This window comes from Rhinatrema bivittatum, chromosome 7 (assembly GCF_901001135.1).
Source record: "Rhinatrema bivittatum chromosome 7, aRhiBiv1.1, whole genome shotgun sequence".
NCBI classification, from domain to species: Eukaryota; Metazoa; Chordata; class Amphibia; order Gymnophiona; family Rhinatrematidae; genus Rhinatrema; species Rhinatrema bivittatum.
Window position 1 is genome coordinate 250,531,406 of NC_042621.1, and position 22,270 is coordinate 250,553,675.

General features: G+C 39.8%; 1 protein-coding gene across 5 annotated transcripts in view; it reads right to left on the bottom strand.

The window, feature by feature from the left end:
• Window positions 1-22,270, bottom strand: part of DOCK1 (dedicator of cytokinesis 1) — a 1,428,876-nt gene that overhangs the window by 228,950 nt on the left and 1,177,656 nt on the right. For all 5 annotated transcript variants that reach the window (XM_029610025.1, XM_029610029.1, XM_029610028.1 and 2 more), the window contains one exon: window positions 4,432-4,551. In XM_029610025.1, coding sequence (XP_029465885.1) covers window positions 4,432-4,551 — 120 coding nt within the window. The remainder of the gene's footprint in view (window positions 1-4,431; window positions 4,552-22,270) is intronic.

A 22,270-nucleotide genomic window follows, 5' to 3' on the forward strand; every position in this document is an offset into this window, starting at 1 on the left:
CGCCACGCACTCCGAAGGGGCGCGCGGCTTTGACCGGCTTAGACCGGGGAAGACCGGGTACCGGCTGAAGGTGCTGCCGGTTTTGTTTTTAGTGTTTCTAATTACCTTCTAAGGGGAGGAAAAGGAAGGCTAGGATAATAACCTCCTCACCTAGTCAACTAACATGCATTGGACCCATGAACCACCACGTGGTAAGGATGGTGGAACAGCCAAGAGAGGACAGTGGGGGAGCAGAGTCTTATGCATCCCTGAGTCCTGGCGAAGGCCCGAAGTCTCCCCTACAGCCAGCTGGAGTATTATCTTCGGATCCAGCTGAAGTACCGGTAGGATTGGTCCAAAAGGACGATAGCCTGAGTAATCAGGCTGAAGCCAATTGGACTGAGAAAAGTATCTCCTCTCAATTAGAGCAGTCTAATTCTACTGGTATGAAGGTTAGCCTGTCCTCTGGGAGAACCCTCGGGGGAACCCAGGAGAAGCTAACCTTAGAAGACCTGGGGAAAATGATAATGAAGTTAGATAGTAATATAATTAAGATGAATAATTCATTAATGGCTACTATAAAGAAAATAAGATGTCTATAGAAAATCACAAGAAGAAAATTGATAAATGTGAAAAGGATATGGTAATGGTCACTAATAAATTACAACTGATACAAGCATCAGAAAATGCTTTTATCAAAGATAGTTTGATCATCCATAAAGATATGGAATATATGGAAAACTTAATAAGAGTAAAAAATTTAAGATCAACACATTTTCCTATGACTAGGCTCCTATCCCCTTGGGAACTATTTAAAAAATACCTTAAAGAGAACCTCTTATATGAGGAGGATGAAATCCCTAAATTGTCAAAATTTTTTTATTTACCTCAGAAAACCCCTAGAGATTCTAGAGGGTATGATGCTAGGGAAGAATCCTCCTCACCAGGCCTATCGACATTCTTAGAAGATTCGGTAGACCTGATAAATAAGAGAGCTACTCTGATAATATCTTGTGTATCCGAGCAGGATAAGGAGAAATTATTTAAGAAATATTTCTCGGTTAAAGATATATTATTCTGTGGACACCGTATTCAAATCTATCCTGATGTGGCTAGGGCCACTCAGGCTAGGAGGAGAACTTTCTTGACATTAAAACCTAGAGTCGTGGCACTAGGTGCTACTTTTTTTCTAAAATTTTCATGTTTGTGTTTGCTGAATTTTAATGGAAGAAAATATGTTTTTTTGGATCCAAAGCAATTAGAAATTTTCTTATCAGATAAACATCCAACTTCCATATCAGAGACAGAAGACACATAGAAAAAAATACTCTCTCTCTGTATTTTCTAATGATTGGTATTTGTGCTCCCCTTCCTGCTAACTTTCGTGCTTTGTGTAAAATAAGTTTAGTTATGTTTGTTATTTAATTAACCTCTATTAAGCTGTCTAAAAAGTTTGCATTTACATTTTTAATTCTAGATGTTCTATGTATCCGACTAAGGAATTATATTTCCTGCTTGTTCAGTTTGCAATGTAAACCGGCCTGATTTGCATTTTATGCAAGAAGGTCGGTATACAAAAATTAAAAATAAATAAATAAATAAAATTTGGTTACTAAAGTTTTAGTTTTTCCTTGTCTCCTCCTAAATATAGGTAATTGTGGAAGTGTATAGTGTATTCTTATATTTTATTTACTTTAGTGTATGGAAATAGCAATACATACATACACTTTTTCTTTTTTGTTTTCATAAATTGTGAAAATTAATAAAATATAAATTAAAAAAAAAGAGTAGTTAAATCACAAGCAGATTGTGATAAATTGCAGGAAGACCTTGTGAGACTGGAAAATTGGGCATCCAAATGGCAGATGAAATTTAATGTGGATAAATACAAAGTGATGCATATAGGGAAAAATAACCCATGCTATAATTACACAATGTTGGGTTCCATATTAGGTGCTACAACCCAAGAAAGAGATCTAGGCGTCATAGTGGATAACACATTGAAATCATCGGCTCAGTGTGCTGCGGCAGTCAAAAAAGCAAACAGAATGTTGGGAATTATTAGAAAGGGCATGGTGAATAAAACAGAAAACATCATAATGCCTCTGTATCGCTCCATGGTGAGACCGCACCTTGAATACTGTGTACAATTCTGGTCGCCGCATCTCAAAAAAGATATAATTGCGATGGAGAAGGTACAGAGAAGGGCTACCAAAATGATAAGGGGAATGGAACAGCTCCCCTATGAGGAAAGACTAAAGAGGTTAGGACTTTTCAGCTTGGAGAAGAGACGGCTGAGGGGGGATATGATAGAGGTGTTTAAAATCATGAGAGGTCTAGAACGGGTAGATGTGAATCAGTTATTTACTCTTTCGGATAGTAGAAAGACTAGGGGGCACTCCATGAAGTTAGCATGGGGCACATTTAAAACTAATTGGAGAAAGTTCTTTTTTACTCAGCGCACAATTAAACTCTGGAATTTGTTGCCAGAGGATGTGGTTAGTGCAATTAGTATAACTGTGTTTAAAAAAGGATTGGATAAGTTCTTGGAGGAAAAGTCCATTACCTGCTATTAAGTTCACTTAGAGAATAGCCACTCCCATTAGCAACGGTAACATGGAATAGACTTAGTTTTTGGGTACTTGCCAGGTTCTTATGGCCTGGATTTACCACTGTTGGAAACAGGATGCTGGGCTTGATGGACCCTTGGTCTGACCCAGTATGGGTTTTTCTAAACCAATACAGACACTTGTTCTGTCAATCTAGAAGTTGGATCCAACAATAATTTCTCATATTGAAATAAATAAATAAATCAACTGCCTATAAGCCTCTTGTAAGTAATGCACTTTGTTTAAGGTGGCAATGCAATTTCCCTTATTTGCTAGTTTAATTACAATTGAGGAATCCTCTCATAAAAGCCTGGATTTTCAAAGGCCCACGCGTAAAGCCAGTGTTTACGTGCATGGCCAGGCCTTGTGCGCATTTTAAAATGGGCCCGGCCATGCGCGTAAACCCCGGTGCTGGGCCTCTCCAAAGGGGTGGGCCCGGGGGGGGGGGGGGGGGGGCTAAGACAGCACCATTCTACACTGACCTGGGGAAACATGTGCCGGCAGCTGGCCAGCGTGTGCAGATTACTTCTGCTCCAGAGGAGTAGTAAGTAATAAAACAAAAAAAAAGTAAGTAGGAAGGGTTTAGGGGGTGGGAAGGAGAGGGGAAGAGGGAGGGAGTTTAGGTAGGGGGGTAGGGAACTTCCCTCCCAGTCCGCTCCTTAATTAGAGCAGACTGGGAGGGAAATGGGGATGCCCAATTGCATCACCGTGCGTATTAATTGAAAATTAGGCCCTCCTGTGCCATCAAATTTTATAATACGCACATGCTGGCGCGTGCATATCATAAAATTGGCGCATCCATGCGTGCATGCCGGGAACCGCACGCACTGCGCGCTCCTTTTAAAATTGACCCAAAGTTTTTTGTGAATAGATTTATTTTTTGTTGTATGTTGTGGGCCCTTGATAGAGCTTATTGGTTGTTTGTTGTTTTTTTTTTGTTTTGTTTTTGTGTTTTAAGATGAGTGGTAAAAATCAAAAAGGGGCGTTTTTGATATAATATTAAGATATTGTATGTGAAATTGGGAGTGTTATGCTGTGATGTTTTATATTTTTCAAATAAAAATTGAGCATTTATTATATAATGACACATCTTGTTTGGATTTAAATTCTAAATTACACAGATTCAATGCTGTATATCTGTTTTATATATTGCTTTATTGAGAATTCTAAGTAAATCTTTATTACTGTTAGGAAAAAGATAAGGAGTTGGGTCATTACTTCCATGAAAATAAAACTGTTCCATTGGTATATAATTTGTAATGGATCCATGTACTTACAGTACTTTAAACACATCTCTTGAAAAGAAGCCTTAATTTAATTTTAATTTAAGATTAAGTGAAATGAACAATTTTGTCATACCACTCTGACTCAGTGCTATTCTTGTTGGCAATGATGATAATGCTTTCATCCATAAAGGATTCTCCTACTCAGATTGATTTCAATATATCCTCTTGAACCAGCCTTGAAGTCAGTGACTGCAAGCAAGAAACTGAAAGCATATCATTGTGATTGCCCTGAGAAAGCTTTAATTGAAAAAAAAATTATATTAATGCACAATTTCACATGAAGCAATTCAATTAATTATACAAGAACCTTTTAGAAAATGAGATGTTTTTCTTATTTCCCAGTTAATACTTTAATAAGCATTTCTGAAGGAATGCTTTTGTATGTATAACTAAAAAGCTAATAGGATTTTATGCAGGACTTATTAAGCATTTGCAAGAAGAAAGCATAAAATTTAGCAAACCTAAATTTGCAACAAATCAGATTCTCTTTAAATGTCATTTGGTGAACAAGAAAACTATGTTTGCAAGTATGTGTGTATGAAAAAACGAGTCTTTACCTTGCCCTTGTCAAAGTAATGGATAATTTCTTGGTACAGCTGATCTTTGAGTTGTCCTTGAGTAGCTGCTTGGTATCCATCCCTCTGAGTAAGGTGAGCTGCACATGCTTCTTCCGACCACTACAACAAAAGAAATTTTGAGACTGTGATAAGGTTATCTTTATCTGGGGCACATAAGGATAATGTCTGCCCATGAAAGGTACATGCAGACTTTACCCTCAATTTTCAAAATGAATTTCTGTGCATATGTTTGCTTTGAAAATCTGCAGATAATTGCCTTGGAATGAGCAAAAACTCACCTGCAGTAGGTTCCGCCTGCTCTATTGAGGCGTAACTTGGGCAAGACAACATACAGGCATACTTTTGAAAATAAAAAAGTATGCATGTAAGTCCAAACCCCATTCTGCTGAAACACCTACTCTCGTTTGTGTATCGGGTTATATGAATGATTTTATGTGCACTGAAATACAAGCATTCTATAATAGCCATGTGTGTGCATAATACCAGATTTTATGCGTGTACATGGTTTTGAAGATCAAGCCCATAATCTCACATCTCTGCATGGCAAATTTTAATCTACATATGTTCTTTGCTGTACATGAACCAAGATGTAAAAGCTAAATAAATGCTGATATAATCTCTGAAAATAACTAATGCATTTGTGAATGCAAGTCTGAAGTCTAATCTTTGCTGTAAACTCGTTACATAATAGCAGTAACTAGGAGAGACTTTATGTTTTGTGCTATGTAAGGTTTTGTTATGCTTTATTATGTATATTGATTGCAATCTACTGGTGAATCCATGGACTAGAATTTGTGGAAATAAAAAATAAATAAAATAAATCAGAGATTCTTTTCAGGGGCTCACTTTTTTTATTTTTGCCTTCCTGATACAAAAGATTAAGGTTACCTCGCACTGCTGATTACCATAGTTTGTCTGATAGGTTTACATTGATAGACAGCCTGCAGCAATCTTAGTTATATCAATAGCAGTGGATATAACCAACTGTGATTCAATCTGTAATTATGAGCTAAACATATAAAATTAGAGCTAAACTATATGGAAGTGTCTGGGAGAACAGCAAATAGGACAAAAAATGCAATATAAAGATACCTTGATCTTCCTTTTTGTTTTTACTTATCACCCACATTACACTTTTTTTGTCCTCCTCAGCATCCTTTGAAGATCATGCAAAACATGTTGGCTAATAACAGGAAGGCTGGGCTCCTCAACATGATTCTAAGGCCACAAGGTTCATCCAGTGCAGAAACTACAGAGATCCCCAAAATTCCAGTGATACAGGGAGAGGAAATCATGGTCATCCCCCAACCACATAAAATTAAAAAGAGAAGAGCAAACATAATTGGCATCACAGAGACTTGGTGAAAGGAGGATAACCAATGGTACAGTGCTATATCAGGGTGCAAATTATATCGCAATGATAGGGAGGATCAACTTGGTGGGGGTGTGGCACTTTATGTCCGGGAAGGTATAGAGTCCAACAGGATCAAGATCATACAAGAGACTAAATGCTCAGCAGAATCTGTATGGGTAGAAATCCCATGTGTGTTGGGAAGAGTATAGGAGTATACTACCGTCCACCTGGACAAAATGATTAGACAGATGATGAAATGCTAAGAGAAATCAGGGAAGATAATCAATTTAGCAGTGCAATAATAATGGGAGTTTTCAATTACCCCAATATTGACTGGGTAAACGTAACATCAGGAGTTGCTGGAGACAAAGTTCCTGGATGTAATAAATTACTGTTTCATGGAACAATTGGTTCCGGAACCAACAAGAGAGGGAGCTATTTTAGATTTAATTCTTAGTGGAACGAAGGATTTGGGGAGAGAGGTAACAGTGGTGAGGCCACTTGGCAACAGTGATCATAACATGATCAAATTTAAACTAATAACTGGAAGTGGGACAATAAAGTAAATCTGCAGCCCTAACACTAAACTTTCAAAAGGGAAACTTTGATAAAATGAGGAAAATAGAAAAAAACTGAAAGGTGCAGCTGCAAAGGTTAAAAGTGTTCAACAGGCATGGACATTGTTTAAAAATACAATCCTAGAGGCGCAGTCCATATGTATTCCACACATTAAGGAAGGTGGAAGAAAGGCAAAATGATTACTGTCATGGTTAAAAGGTGAGGTGAAAGAGGCTATTTTAGCCAAAAAAAATCCTTCAAAAATTGGAAGGATCCATCTGAAGAAAATAGGATAAAACATAAGCATTGTCAAGTTACGTAAAAAACATTGATAAAACAGGCGAAGAGAGAATTTGAAAAGAAGTTAGCCATAGAGACAAAAACTCATAATAAAACTTTTTTAAATATATCCGAAGCAAGAAACCTGTGAGGGAGTCGGTTGGACCACTGGATGACCGAGGGGTTAAAGGGGCTCTTAGGGAAGATAAGGCCATTGCAGAAAGACTAAATGAATTCTTTGCTTCTGTGTTTACTAATGAGGATGTTGGGGAGATACCAGTTCCGGAGATGGTTTTCAGGGGTGATGAGTCAGACAAACTGAACTTAATCACTGTGAACATGGAAGATGTAGTAGGCCAGATTGACAAACTAAAAAGTAGCAAATCACCTGGTCCGGTTGGTATGCATCCTAGGGTACTGAAGGAACTAAAAAATGAAATTTCTGATCTATTAGTTAAAATTTGTAACCTATCATTAAAATCATCCATTGTATCTGAAGACTGGAGGGTGGCAATGTAACCCCAATATTTAAAAAAGGCTCCAGGGGCGATCGGGGTAATTATAGACCAGTCATCCTGACTTCAGTGCCGGGAAAAATAGTGGAAGCTATTCTAAAGATCAAAATCATAGAGCATATAGAAAGACATGGTTTAATGGAACACAGTCAACAAGGATTTACCCAAGGGAAGTCTTGCCTAACACATCTGCTTCATTTTTTGAAGGGGTTAATAAACATGTGGATAACGGTGAACCAGTATATGTACTGTATTTGGATTTTCAGAAGGCGTTTGACAAAGTCCCTCATGAGAGGCTTCTAAGAAAACTAAAATGTCATGGGATAGGAGGCGATGTCCTTTCGTGGATTACAAACTAGTTAAAAGACAGGAAACACAGAGTAGGATTAAATCGTCAATTTTCTCAGTGGAAAAGGGTAAACAGTGGAGTGTCTCAGGGATTTGTACTTGGACCAGTGCTTTTCAATATATATATAAATGATCTGGAAAGGAATACGACGAGTGAGGTTATCAAATTTGCAGATGATACAAAATTATTAAGAGTAGTTAAATCAGAAGCGTATTGTGATACATAACAGGAGGACCTTGCAAGACTGGAAGATTGGGCATCCAAATGGCAGATGAAATTGAATGTGTACAAGTGCAAGGTGTTGCATATAGGGAAAAATAACCCTTGCTGTAGTTACACAATGTTAGGTTCCATATAAGGAGCTACCACCCAGGAAAAAGATCTAGGCATCATAGTGGATAATACTTTAAAATCAATGGCTCAGTGTGCTGCAGCAGTCAAAAAAGCAAACAGAATGTTACGAATTATTAGGAAGGGAATGGTTAATTTATTTATTTATTTATTTATTTAAGTTTTTTATATACCAACATTCAAGACAAAAGTCCCATCATGCTGGTTCACATGAAACAGGAGTGCAAAATAAATAAATTAATAAAACATAATGTCATAATGCCTCTATATCGCTCCATGGTGAGACTGCACCATGAATTCTGTGTACAATTCTGGTCACCGCATCTCAAAAAAGATATAGTCGCGCTGGAGAAGGTACAGAGAAAGGCAACAATTATAAAGGGGATGGAACAGCTCCCCTATGAGGAAAGGCTGAAGAGGTTAGGGCTGTTCAGCTTGGAGAAGAGATGGCTGAGGGGGATATGATAGAGGTCTTTAAGATCATGAGAGGTCTTGAACGAGTAGATGTGAATCGGTTATTTACACTTTCGAATAATAGAAGGACAGGGGGCATTCCATGAAGTTAGCAAGTAGCACATTTAAGATTAATCAGAGAAAATTCTTTTTCACTTAACGCACAATAAAGCTCTGGAATTTGTTGCCAGAGGATGTGGTTAGTGCAGTTAGTGTAGCTGGGTTCAAAAAAGGTTTGGATAAGTTCTTGGAGAAGTCCATTCACTGCTATTAATCAGGTTTACTTAGGGAATAGCCACTGCTATTAATAGCATCAGAAGCATGGGATCTTCTTAGTGTTTGGATAATTGCCAGGTTCTTGTGGTCTGGTTTGGCCTCTGTTGCAATCAGGATGCTGGGCTTGATGGACCCCTTGTTCTGACCCAGCATGGCAATTTCTTATGTTCAGAAACTACACACACAGCAACCCTGAAATGGCTTCCAAAAATCCACTTACTAATCCTTGCTCATAAAATGTATGCACACATAAGATTACTGCACGTCAGATCAGTCAACGTAAGATATCCAAAGATCCAAGACATCATAAATGAATTAAAAAAAAGACATCCTATGGATAATAGAAACATGCTTAGATGAGGCAAGTGGAGTACCACTAACAAAGTATGTCCTCAGGGTTTCTCCATCATAGACGAACCCAGACCAAGAAAATATGGTGAAGGAGTGACAATTCAGACCTGAAACACCATCAAGATATAACAAATTTCACTCTGAATGAGTAGGAATTCTGACTCCATTTCCTTTCAATTGGGAGAGGAAAACTCATAGGGGTCCATATTCAGCTGCTCTGTTGCTTGGCTAGTCAGCTGGATTAAACTATCTGTCTAAATTAGCCTGTATATTGAGTGGTATGCCTATAATTTGGCTATTCTAAATTTAGCCAGATAAGTCTATCTGGATAACTTTAGGAAAGGTCTACAGGATAACCAGACTTAGCTGGATAAATTATCCTAATTCTGAATATCCAAGTTAGCCAGATTCAGCTCCTCTCAGTTATGCCCCTAGAATACCCCATGCTAAATTTTACCATGATTTATAAGTTATCTGGCTAGAATTTAGCTGGATAAATATCTAAATATTAATTTAGCTGGATATCTGAGTTATTTGGCTACATGCTTTTCAATATGAAGCATTGAGAGGAGATCATCTTGCTGGTGGCTGAAGATGCTCGTAAGTATTGCTTTAGAAAATTTTAGGACTTAAAATGTTTAGTGGAGAGGTGAAATAGTGGGAGTATATTCTTCTGTGTGTGTGTTTGAGAGATATAAAAATCCAGCCAGAGAAGGTTAATTCTAGTGTCTCTCTTTCCCTCCCATCTACCTCTAGAGCTCATCCTTTGATTTATAGGAAAGAGATACTGTCACATTAAAAATTAATTAGGTTGTTATCTAAAACAAAGGATTGCCCAAGCCCTTACCAAGAGTTTAATTATCCCCTTGCAGATCACTACCAGATTAATAGTGAGAACACCAATAATTTTTTAGTATAATTTACTCATTCCTCTTCCCTTAGCAACCTGAACTTAATTAAGAACTCATTAAAATTAAGATGAAGGCTGCAATCCAGCAGCAATAGAGGGGGCCTTCCAGACTTTTTCAACAAGTATTACATGTATGATTTTTTACCCATTGGTAAGAGACTGTATGTGTGCCCCTGGTGCAAATAGCTCCTGGCTCTCAGAGAATGAGTATGATCTCTGGAAGCTAGAGTGGCAAGCCTGGAGGAGGTGAGGCAGACAGATGTATATAGATTAGATCTTTAGGGACATAGTAGCCAAGTATCAACTCCAGTCTGGCAGCCCTGGTGCTGCCTTGGAGGAAGAAGGTCTCCTGGTCGGAGAGCATCACCCTGGAATAGCAGGAAGTGATTCTGTAGTAAGGACCTGCTCTCCAGGTGATTGTTCTCTCGCACTGAGGATGAGTTTCCCAGGGCTACTGCAGAGGAGTGAAGGGCTAGGTCAGCCATCATAGTTGATGATTCGATTATTAGGAATGGAGAAAGCAGGGTGGCTGGTGGACTTGAGGATCACCTGGCAACTTACCTGCCTGGTGCGAAAGTGGTGGACCTCACACATCACCCTAGTTAGGATTTTAGACAGTACTGGGGAGAAGCTGGTTATCATGATAAATGTGGACACTAACAACATAGGAAAACATAGGAGAGAGGTTCTGGAAGACAAATTTAGGCTTTTAGATAGAAAGCTGAAATCCAGAACCTCTAGGGTAGCATTCTATGAAATGCTCCCTGTTCCACATGCAGATTCCCAGAGGCAGGCAGAGTTCCAGAGTCTCAATACATGGGTGAGACGATGGTGGAGGGAAGAGGGAGTCTTTTCCGAAAGGATGAGTTTCACCTTAACCATGGTGGAACCAGACTGCTGGCACCAACCTTTAAAAAGATATAGCAGCTTTTAAACTAGAACAAATGGGAAAGCCAACAGTCACTCAGCAGCACATGGTTTAGAGGGAGGTATCTCCAAAAAGACACTAACAAAACAGGAAAGTAAGGCATCCCAACAGAGAGTTCCAATAAAAGTATAAATGTCCATATGCCTATAATTAAAGAATCACCTGAACTAAAAGATTCCAAATTATCCCTGTCAACTGAAAAGCAGATAATACAAACAAAAAACACTTTTTGTACAAACAAAAAACACATTTTGCAATGTCTAATAAGTAAGATGGGAGAGGTAGAGTGTACAGAAGTGGATGAGATAGACATAACTGGCATATCAGAGACCTGGTGGAAGGAGGATAACCAATAGGACAGTGCTACACCAGGGTACAAATTATACCACAATGATAAGAATGATCAACTTTGTTGGTGGTGGGGGGGAAAAGGTGGCACATTATGTCCGGGATGACAGAATCCATCCTGCGAGAAACTAAGTGCAAAGTAGAGTCTTTATGGATAGAAATCCCATGTGTGTTGGGGAAAAGTTTAGCGTTAAGAGTATTCTAGCAGCCACCTAGTTCAAATTATAAGACTGACAAAATGCTAAGTCAAATTAGGGAAGCTAATCAATTTAGCAGTGCAGTAATAATGGAAGATTTCAATTACCCCAATACTGAATGGGTAAATGTAACATCAGGACATGATAGAGATGTAAAGTTCCTGGATGGTTAAATTGACTGCTTCTTGGAGCAATTGGTTTAGGGAGCTATTTTAGATCTAATTCTTAGTGGAAGGCAGGATTTGGTTCAAGAGGTTATGGTGGTGGGGTCACTTGGCAATAGTGATCATAACATGATCAAATTTGACTTAATAAGTGGAAGGGGGACAATACAGCTTCAATACTAAACTTTACAAAGGGAAATTTTGAGATAATGAGAAAAATAGAAAAAACAAAAGAAAGGTGCAGCTAGATAGGTTAAGAGTGTACAACAGGCATGGACTTGTTTACAAATAGCATCTTAGAATCGAAATCCAGATGTATTCCACACATTAAGAAAGGTGAAAGGAATGCCAAACAATTGGTGGCATGGTTAAAAGGTGTGTTAAAAGAGGCTATTTTAGCCAAAATAACTTCTTTAAAAAATGGAAGGGAAAATGCATAAGGACTGTCAAGGTATATGTAAAACACTGATATGACAAGCTAAGAGACAATTTGAAAAGAAGTTGGCCATAGAGATTAAAACTCATAATGAAAACTTTTAAAAATATATCCAAAGCAGAAAGCCTGCAAGGGAGTCAGTTGGCCACTTAGATGACAGAGGGGTTAATGAGGCACTTAAGGAAGATAAAGCCATCGTGGAAAGACTATATGAATTCTTTGCTTCGGTGTTTACTAAAGAGGTTGTTAGGAACAGAAGATACCCATTCTGGAGATGGCTTTCAAGGTGATGATTGAGATGAATTGAACCAAATCACGGTGAAACTGGAAGTTTTGTAAGCTAGACTGATAAACTGAAGAGTAGCAAATTGCCTGGACTGGATTTTATACATCCCAGGGATCTGAAAGAACTAAAAAATGAAATTTCAGACCTATTACTAGTAATTTGTAACCTATGAATAAAATTGTCCATTGTACCTCACGTGTCACCTAGATAGGATTTTAGACAGTGCTGGGGAGGAGCTGGCTGTCATGGTACATGTGGGCACCAACGACATAGGAAAATGTTGGAGGGAGGTTCTGGAAGCCAAGGATAGCATTTGCTGAAATGTTCCCTGTTCCACGTGCAGGTCAAAGAGTCAGGCAAAGTTCCAGATTCTCAAAGCATGGATGAGACGATGGTGCAAGGAAGAGGGATCCAGTTTTGTAAGGAACTGGGGAACCTTTTGGGGAAGGGAGAATCTTTTCCGAAGGGATGGGCTCCACCTTAACCAAGGTGAAACCAGGCTGCTGGCACTAACCTTTAAAAAGGAGAAAGAGCAGCTTAAACTAAATTAAAGGGGAAAGCCAACAGTTATTCAGCAGCGCATGGTTCGGAGGGAGCTATCTTCAAAGGATACTAATGAAGTATTAGAATAAGGGTATCCCAACAGAGAGGTTCCAATAATAAGAAAAGTGGTCCAAGTGCCTATAATTAAAGACTCACCTGCGCTAAAAGATTCCAATTTAACCCTGTCAACTGAAAAGCAGAAAGTTAATACAAACAAAAAACACACTTTGAAATGTTTGCATGCTAATGCCATAAGTCTAAGAAATAACATGGGAAAGTTAAGAGTACATAGCAATGACTGATGACAGACTTTATTGTCATCACAGAGATATGGTGGGAAAAGGATAACCAATGGGTTAGTGCTAAACCAGGGACACATTATATCACAATGATAGAGAGGAGCAACTTGGTGGCAGGGTGGCGCTTTATGTCAGGGATGGCATAGAGTCCAACAGGATAAAGACCCTGCAAGAGACTAAATAAACAACTGAATCACCTCGGTGGTGGGAAAATTAATGGAGACTCTGCTGAAGGAAAGGATAGTAAACCATCTACAATCCGGTGGATTGCTCTCTCAGAAGCAGCATGGATTCACCTGGGGAAGGTCCTGTCAGACGAATCTAATTGATTTCTTTGATGGGGTGACTACAGAACTGGATCAGGGAAGAGCGCTCGATGTAATTTACTTGGATTTTAGTAAAGCTTTTGATACAGTCCCACACAGAACACTCATCAACAAAATAAGAAGCCTGGGAGTCAGCTCCAAGGTGTTGGCATGGATTACAAACTGGTTGACAGATAGAAGACAATGAGTGATGGTAAATGGAATCTACTCTGAAGAGAGAATAGTGTTAAGTGGAATGCCACAGGGATCGGTGTTGGGACTGGTTCTTTTCAGCATTTTGTGAGCGACATTGCGGAAAGGATAGAAGGTAAAATCTGTCTATTTGCGGATGATACTAAGATCTACAACAGAGTGGCATGCTGGAAGGAGAACAGAGGAGACAGGATTTAAGGAAGGAGATAGAGCAGCTTTTAAACTAGAACAAGGGGAAAGCCGACAGTCACTCAGCAGTGCATGGTTCGGAGAAATGTATCCTTGAAGGATACTAATGAAACAGGAGAGTTAGGGCATCCCAACAGAGAGGTTCCATTAAATGCAAACATAGTTCATATACCTATATGTAAAAAATCACAAGAGCTAATGATTTCCGAATTATCCCAAACAACTGAAAAGCAGGTTGTTAAAACAATCAAAAAACACACTTTGAAATGTCTGTATGCCAATGCCAGAAGTCTAAGTAGTAAGATGGGAGAGTTAGAGTGTATAGCAGCAAATGATGAGATTGACATAATTGGCATCACAGAGACTTGGTGGAAGGAGGATAACCAATGGGACAGTGCTATATCAGGGTACAAATTATATTGCAATGATAGGGAGGATCAACTTTGTGGGGGTGTGGCACTTTATGTCCGGGAGAGTATAGAGTCCAACAGGATAAAGATCATACAAGAGACTAAATGCTCAGTAGAATCTATATGGGTAGAAATCCCATGTGTGTTGGGTAAGAGTATAGTGATAGGAGTATACTACCGTCCACCTGGACAAAATGGTCAGACAGATGATGAAGTGCTAAGAGAAACCAGGGAAGCAAACCAATTTGGCAGTGCAATAATAATGGGAGATTTCAATTACCCAGGAGCACTGGTGCAGGCAGAAACTTATAAACCACCAAAACTTGTCAGTAAATCGTGTTTTAATGTTCCAAGCACTTCCAAAATCACTTAAAATGGCAACTCTGTAAATCATAACATCAGATTTCAGCAAAACAAATATACATAGTTGAATGGAAGCCATTCAACTATGTATATTTTTTTGTGTTTATAGATACAATCATGTCTCTGATCCCTCCCGATGCAGCCTAGCGAAACACAGAACCGTATCGGGGGACTGCTGAAATCTGATGTTATGATTTATGGAGTTGCCATTTTAAGTGATTTTGGAAGTGCTTGGAACATTAAAACATGATTTACTGACAAGTTTTGGTGGTTATAAGTTTCTGCCTGCACCAGTGCTCCCGGTTACTTGCGGATGTGCAAGGGATTGCTTCTTCTTTGTTTGGATTTGTGCTGTTTGATTGAAGCGCTTAATGGCTACTATTGATGAATATACCTTTAGTTATTCAGAGGAGGCTGTAAATGCGGTTCTGACAGCTTCCCCATTCTTTGAAGACACTTCGGCGGACGTTACTCCTTCAGTCTCCTGGACTGATTTAATCAATGTACAGAAACGCCTCACGAGGACTGAGCTGCACTCTTCGACGCTTATAGAGTATTGTCGGGTGAGGCGAATCCTGAGGGGACTCTGCATCCAAAAGGAACCCAGATTACACACCGACAATTCTACATTCCTTACCCGGTGGAACCAGATATTAAATAAATGTTCACTGGACTTCATGGTATTGATCATTGAGACAAACAAAGAACTCCAGGTGAACTTAAAAGAAGAAGTTGCTCAAAAATTGGACATTATTAAACATTCACTGTCCATTGAACTCTTTGACCAACAATTGGGTGAATTCCATGAAAATCTGAGAAAATTTCGGACTGATCTAAAAGCAGTTAAGTTTAGCAAATTTCAACGCGATGAAGCCGATTATAAAACGGGCTATGTCTATAAATGGATGACCTAAAAACCATCAAAAAAGGTTACCTTCGCGGAAGACTCCTCTTCCTCTGGGGATTCTTCAGCCGAGGATTTGCTATCACAGCGCAACCGTGGTCACATCCGTCGAAATCACGGCTCCCTGCCTCAGGATGTTACCCACGCTTCTCAACCAATTTTTCCCCGAGACCGTGGAACAACGGTAGTCCAAGACGGTACAGTTTCAGGGCCACCTGCGGCCTCTCATTACTCCTCAATTGCTGCATCTTTTTTGGACTCAGGCCAGCAACGGGACACTCGAGCACTACGTCCCCGTGGAGCTCCACCGACACAGAATACACAGAGACCCGCTTGGATTACACGCTCACAGGCCGACCCATGGCTGTAGCTCCGGAAATAGTATTTAATTTGTCATCACGTTCACTAACTACATCTGAACTCGGGGTTCTACGGCGGGGTCTCTCATTTGTTCCCACGATCAAGGGTGACCTTTTTGATTTGTTTGTACACCTACATCGTTTTTTTCGACGCTTGAAATTGAAATTATTTTTTACAGATGTTCCATCAACAGCTGATCTCTCTGTCGTCCACCCTAAGTCCCAGTGGATTCCCCCTGGTCCCACCGATGCACTGCTTGGTGCGTTTGAACGTTTAGTTTGTAAGGATGCATATACCATTTTTTCAAATAAACAGTATGTTCGTTATAATCTTTCCAAAGAGGATCTCCGGGCCATTGACGATTTAGCAAGGGACAGTTCAATTATCATAAAACCAGCGGATAAGGGGGGTGGGATTGTGGTACAGAACCGGACAGACTACGAGGAGGAGGTGTTACGACAGTTACAGAATTCCACGTTTTACAGTCCTTTACCAACTGATCCCACTACGTCTTTAATGGTGGAAATTAAAGATCTGGTTCATGGGGCATTTGACCGACATATCATAACCAACAAAGAGGCCAAGTTTTTGGTTTCCTCTAATCCTATAATGCCTTTATTTTACACTTTACCTAAGATTCATAAAACCCTGGTACACCCCCCTGGCCGCCCCATTGTTTCCGAGATCGGGTCCCTTTTAGAACCACTATCTCAATTTGTAGATGTGTTTCTAAAACCATTTGTCCCACAGATTAAATCATATGTCTGGGACTCCTCTCACTTAATCTCTATATTATCTGAGCTGGCCGTTCCTTATGAACTCTTTTTTTTTGCCACCTTAGACGTGGTTTCGCTGTACTCCAACATTCCTCAAAATGAGGCTCTCCGAGTAATAGAAAACACATTAGACACTCGTCCCTCGCCACACCGGGTGCCTACATCATTTTTACTATGCCTATATGAATTGGCCCTCACAAAAAGTTTTTTCCAATTTCAAGACACATATTACCAACAAATAAAGGGCACGGCTGTGGGGGCTACAATGGCCCCCAGCCTTGCCTGTTTATTTATGGACCAATTTGAGAAAGACTTTATTTATCCTTCTGACTGGTTTAGATTCATTTTTTTGTGGCGTCGTTATATTGACAATATTTTCATCATCTGGTGTGGGACGGACGCGCAATTTTATATGTTTATTGATTGGATCAATTCCTTGAGTAGACATATACAGTTTAATTTTTGTATCCATCCGCGTGAAATTCCGTTTCTAGATATTTTGATTTCAGTATCAGAAGATAAGTTTGTTACCACACTGTACCGAAAAAATACTGATCGTAACACCCTCTTGTCCTACCAAAGTTGTCACCCTAGAGCCCTACGTGACAATATACCCACGGGGCAGTTTTTAAGGTTGCGCCGCCTGTGTTCCACTCAAGTAGAATTTTTGTCGCAAGCGCATAACATGACGATCCGTTTTTTTGGAACGGGGCTATCCCATTAGAGTGGTTAAGAAAGACTTTAAGAGGGCTTTGTATACCCATAGGGATTGGCTATTTCTTTCACCCACGAACTTAGAGGATGGAGCCAACAACTGTATTTTGCCTTTTTCAATAATGGGTAGGACCATTGCCAATATGATCCGGCATCATTGGTCTTCATTAGAACTTACAGCACTCCTCCACAGTTCCCTACGTATTACTTTTTGTCAGGGACAAAATCTACGTGACCGTCTGGTACATACTGCACTGCCAACTACTGACAGGACGAGTGGCACGGGTGGCTTCCATCAACCATGTGGTCACTGCACTATGTGCAGTCACACGTCTGCCTCCTCTGGGTTTACACATCACACCTCCGGCTGGTTTTTTAAGCTCCGTTCTGAGTCCAACTGTATGACAAAAGGAGTCATCTATGTCGTTAATTGCCCTTGCCCATTTCTGTATGTTGGCAAAACTACGAGGATGCTAGAAACTAGAATGATAGAACATTGTTCTAACATTCATTCCCTGCGGATGGATGAGCCCCTGGTGTCTCACTGGGCCCAGCTGGGCCACACCATTTCTGATCTCTCCTTCACGGTGATTGAGGTTGTTCGCCGCCCGTCTTGGGGTGGTAATTTCCCCGAGATCCTCGGAAGGAGGGAAAAGAGATGGATTTTCACTCTAGATACAGTGTTTCCAAAAGGTCTTAATAAAGATATAGAATGGTTCTTGTTTGACTGAGGGGATGGAGCCGCTGACGTTTGACAGATAGGGAGATTGACAGCTCTCGCGAGATCCTCTAAGTTCGCGCCTTTTCTGTTCTTTAAATACTTGTCACCTGTGAGGGTGCTCGCGCTCAGGTATGTGAATCGTATGCTAAAAGTTCTCTTTGTAGTTGATGTAGCCCTCTTCCACCATTCAACTATGTATATTTGTTTTGTGTTTATAGATACAATCATGTCTCTGGTCCCTCCCAATGCAGCCTAGCGAAACACGGGACCGTGTCGGGGGACTGCTGAAATCTGATGTTATGATTTATGGAGTTGCCATTTTAAGTGATTTTGGAAGTGCTTGGAACATTAAAACATGATTTACTGACAAGTTTTGGTGGTTATAAGTTTCTGCCTGCACCAGTGCTCCCGGTTACTTGCGGATGTGCAAGGGATTGCTTCTTCTTTGTTTAGATTTCAATTACCCCAATATTGACTGGGTAAATGTAACATCAGGACTTGCTAGAGACATAAAGTTCCTGGATGTAATAAATGATTGCTTCATGGAGCAATTGGTTCAGGAACCAACAAGAGAGGGAGCTATTTTAGATTTAATTCTTAGTGGAACGCAAGATTTGGTGAGAGAAGTAACGGTGGTGGGGCCACTTGGCAACAGTGATCATAACATGATCAAATTTAAACTAATAACTAGAAGGGGGACAATAAGTAAATCTGCAGCTCTAACACTAAATTTAAAAAAGGGAAACTTTGATAAAATGAGAAAAATAGTTAGAAAAAAACTGAAAGGTGCAGCTGCAAAGGTTAAAAGTGTTCAACAGGCATGGACATTGTTTAAAAATACAATCCTAGAGGCACAGTCCATATGTATTCCGCGCATTAAGAAAGGTGGAAGGAAGGAAAAACGATTACCATCATGGTTAAAAGGTGAGGTGAAAGAGGCTATTTTAGCCAAAAAAACATCCTTCAAAAACTGGAAGAAGGATCCATCTGAAGAAAATAGGATAAAACATAAGCATTGTCAAGCTAAGTGTAAAACATTGATAAGACAGGCGAAGAGAGAATTTGAAATGAAATTGGCCATAGAGGCAAAACCTCATAATAAAAACTTTTTAAAATATATCCAAAGCAAGAAACCTGTGAGGGAGTCGGTTGGACCATTAGGTGACAGAGGGGTTAAAGGGGCTCTTAGGGAAGATAAGGCCATTGCAGAAAGACTAAATGAATTCTTTGCCTCCGTGTTTACAAATGAGGATGTTGGGGAGATACCAGTTCCGGAGATGGTTTTCAGGGGTGATGAGTCAGACGAACTGAACAAAATCACCATGAACCTGGAAGATGTAGTAGGCCAGATTGACAAACTAAAGAGTAGCAAATCACCTGGACCGGATGGTATGCATCCTAGGGTTCTGAAGGAACTAAAAAATGAAATTTCTGATCTATTAGTTAAAATTTGTAACCTATCATTAAAATCATCCATTGTACCTGAAGACTGGAGGGTGGCCAATGTAACCCCAATATTTAAAAAAGGCTCCAGGGGCGATCCAGGTAACTATGGACCCTTGGTCTGACTCAGCATGGCAATTTCTTATGTTTCTTATGTTTCTTAAGGAAGCTGGAAGAGTGGTCAAAGATATGGCAGCTGGGATTCAATGCCAATAAATGCAGATTCATGCATCTGGGGTGTGGTAATCAGAAAGAATTATATGCATTGGGGGGTGAAGGGCTGATGTGCATGGAGCATGAGAGAGACCTTGGGGTGATAGTGTCTAATGACCTGAAGTCGACGAAGCAGTGTGACACGGCGATACCCAAAGCCAGAAGACTGCTGGGTTGCATAGAGAGAGGAATATCTAGTAGGAAGAGGGAAGTGATAATCCCCTTGTACAGGTCCTTGGTGAGGCCTCACCTGGAGTATTGTGTTCAGTTCTGGAAACCGTATCTCAAAGGAGGCAGAGACATGATGGAGGCGGTTCAGAGAAGGGCAACCAAAATGGTGGGTAGTCTCCATCGAATGACTTATGAGGAGAGGTTGAAGAACCTGAATATGTATACCCTGGAGGAGAGGAGGAGCAGGGGTGATATGATACAGACCTTCAGATACTTGAAAGGTTTTAATGATCCATGGTCATCAACAAACTTTTTCCATTGGAAACAATTTAGTAGAACTAGGGGGTCACGATTTGAAACTCCAGGGAGAAAGACTTAGAACCAATGTCAGGAAATATTTCTTCACTGAGAGAGTGGTGGCTGCCTGAAATGACTTTCCGGAGGGAGTGGTGAAGACTAAAACTGTGAAAGATATCAAAGGGGCATGGGATAAACACTGTGATGCCTAAAAGGCTAGAGGATGGGAATAAATAAAAAAAGCTTAACCAGCATGGAGCGGCAGTTACTACCCTTAAGAGAAACATGGGGGTAACCTGCACGAAGCGGCAGTTACTACCTTTGGAAGTTTGCTGGGCAGACTAGATGGACCATTTTGGTCTTTTTCTGCAGTCATTACTGTTACTATGAATCTTTATGGATAGAAATCCCTTGTGTGTTGGGGAAAAGTACAGCGATAGGAGTATCTAACGTCCACCTGGCCAAAATGATGAGACAGACAGTGACATGCTAAGAGAAATTAGGGAAGCTAACCAAATTAGTACTACAGTAATAATGTAGTGCCTCAGGGATCTGTACTTGGATCGTTGCTTTTTAACATATTTATAAATGATCTGGAAAGGGGTACGACAAGTGAGGTGATCAAATTTGCGGATGACACGAAATTATGCAGAGTAGTTAAATCTCAAGCGGATTCTGATAAATTGCAGGAGGAACTTGTGAGACTGGAAGATTGGGCTTTCAAATGGAAGATTAAACTTTATGTGGACAAGTGAAAGATGATGCATATAAGGAAAAATAACCCTTGCTGTAGTTACACAATGCTAGGTTCTATCTTAGGAGTTACCACCCAGAAAAGAGATCTAGGCATCATAGAGGATAGGATAATATATTAAAAATGTTGGCTCAGTGTGCAGTGGCGATCAAACAAGCAAACAATGCTAGGAATTACTAGGAAGGGAATGGCAAATACAAAGTGGATGTCATAATGCTTCTGATCGCTCCATGGTGAGAACGCACCTTGAATACTGTGTGCAATTCTGGTCGCCACATTCAAAAAAGATATAGTTGCACTGGAGAAGGTACAAAGAAGGGCGACCAAAATGATAATTTTGTATCATCTGTAAATTTGATAATCTCACTCATCGTATTCCTTTCCAGATCATTTATAAATATATTGAAAAGCACTGGTCCAAGACCAGATCCCTGAGGCACGCCAATGTTTACCATTTTCCACTGAGAAAATTGACCATTTAATCCTACTCTCTGCTTCCTGTCTTTTAACCAGTTTGTAATCCAGGAAAGGACATCGTCTCTTATCCCATTACTTTTTAGTTTTCTTAGAAGCCTCTCATGAGGGACTTTGTCAAACGCCTTCTGAAAATCCAAATACATTACATCTACCAGTTCACCTTTATCCACATGTTTATTAACCCCTTAAGGGAGCAGGCACAGCGGTCTCACCCAGTCTTAAGGGTGAGACCCACAGGGAATCCTAGATGAAGGGAGGAGCCTTTCACCAGAGTATAAGACCTTAGGGCTTAGAAGGGTTAGACAGGCCCCAGGAAGCAGAGTGAGACATACACCAGAACCTGTTATGTCTAAAGGGGAGCTGCACCACAAGTTTTGACCTGAAGTTAAGATGAACTGCACTGAGCTGCCCTAAATGCTTTTGACCTGGAGTTAAGGTGAACTGCACTGTATGCTTTGAGACTTGAAGTTAAGTTGTGCTGCACTTTTTGTTTTCTGTGCATGTTTTTCCACTCTAAATAAAGTGCACTGAAGGAACAGCCATAATCTGTATCCTTTTTCCTCTGACTGTTCTCACTCACTACTCTCGAATTACCACAGAAGTTTTACACACTTTTAGATTTTATTACTTTTATTTTTAATGTGTTCATATAATTTTGTATGTATTATGGTTATTTTAAAATGTTTGTATTGCATTGTGTATATTATAGTTGTCTGTTTGTAATCCACCCTGAGATTGTTATTGGAAAATGTGAAATATAAGTATTTTTAATTAAAAAAAAACTACATGTGTTACAGATCAAGTAAAGGCACGGAGTGAAAATCTATCAAAAACCTTAAACAAAAATTGCACCACAAAAAAAAACCAAAAACATCCTATGATTTTTCCACAGATGCTCACCTTGGTACTCA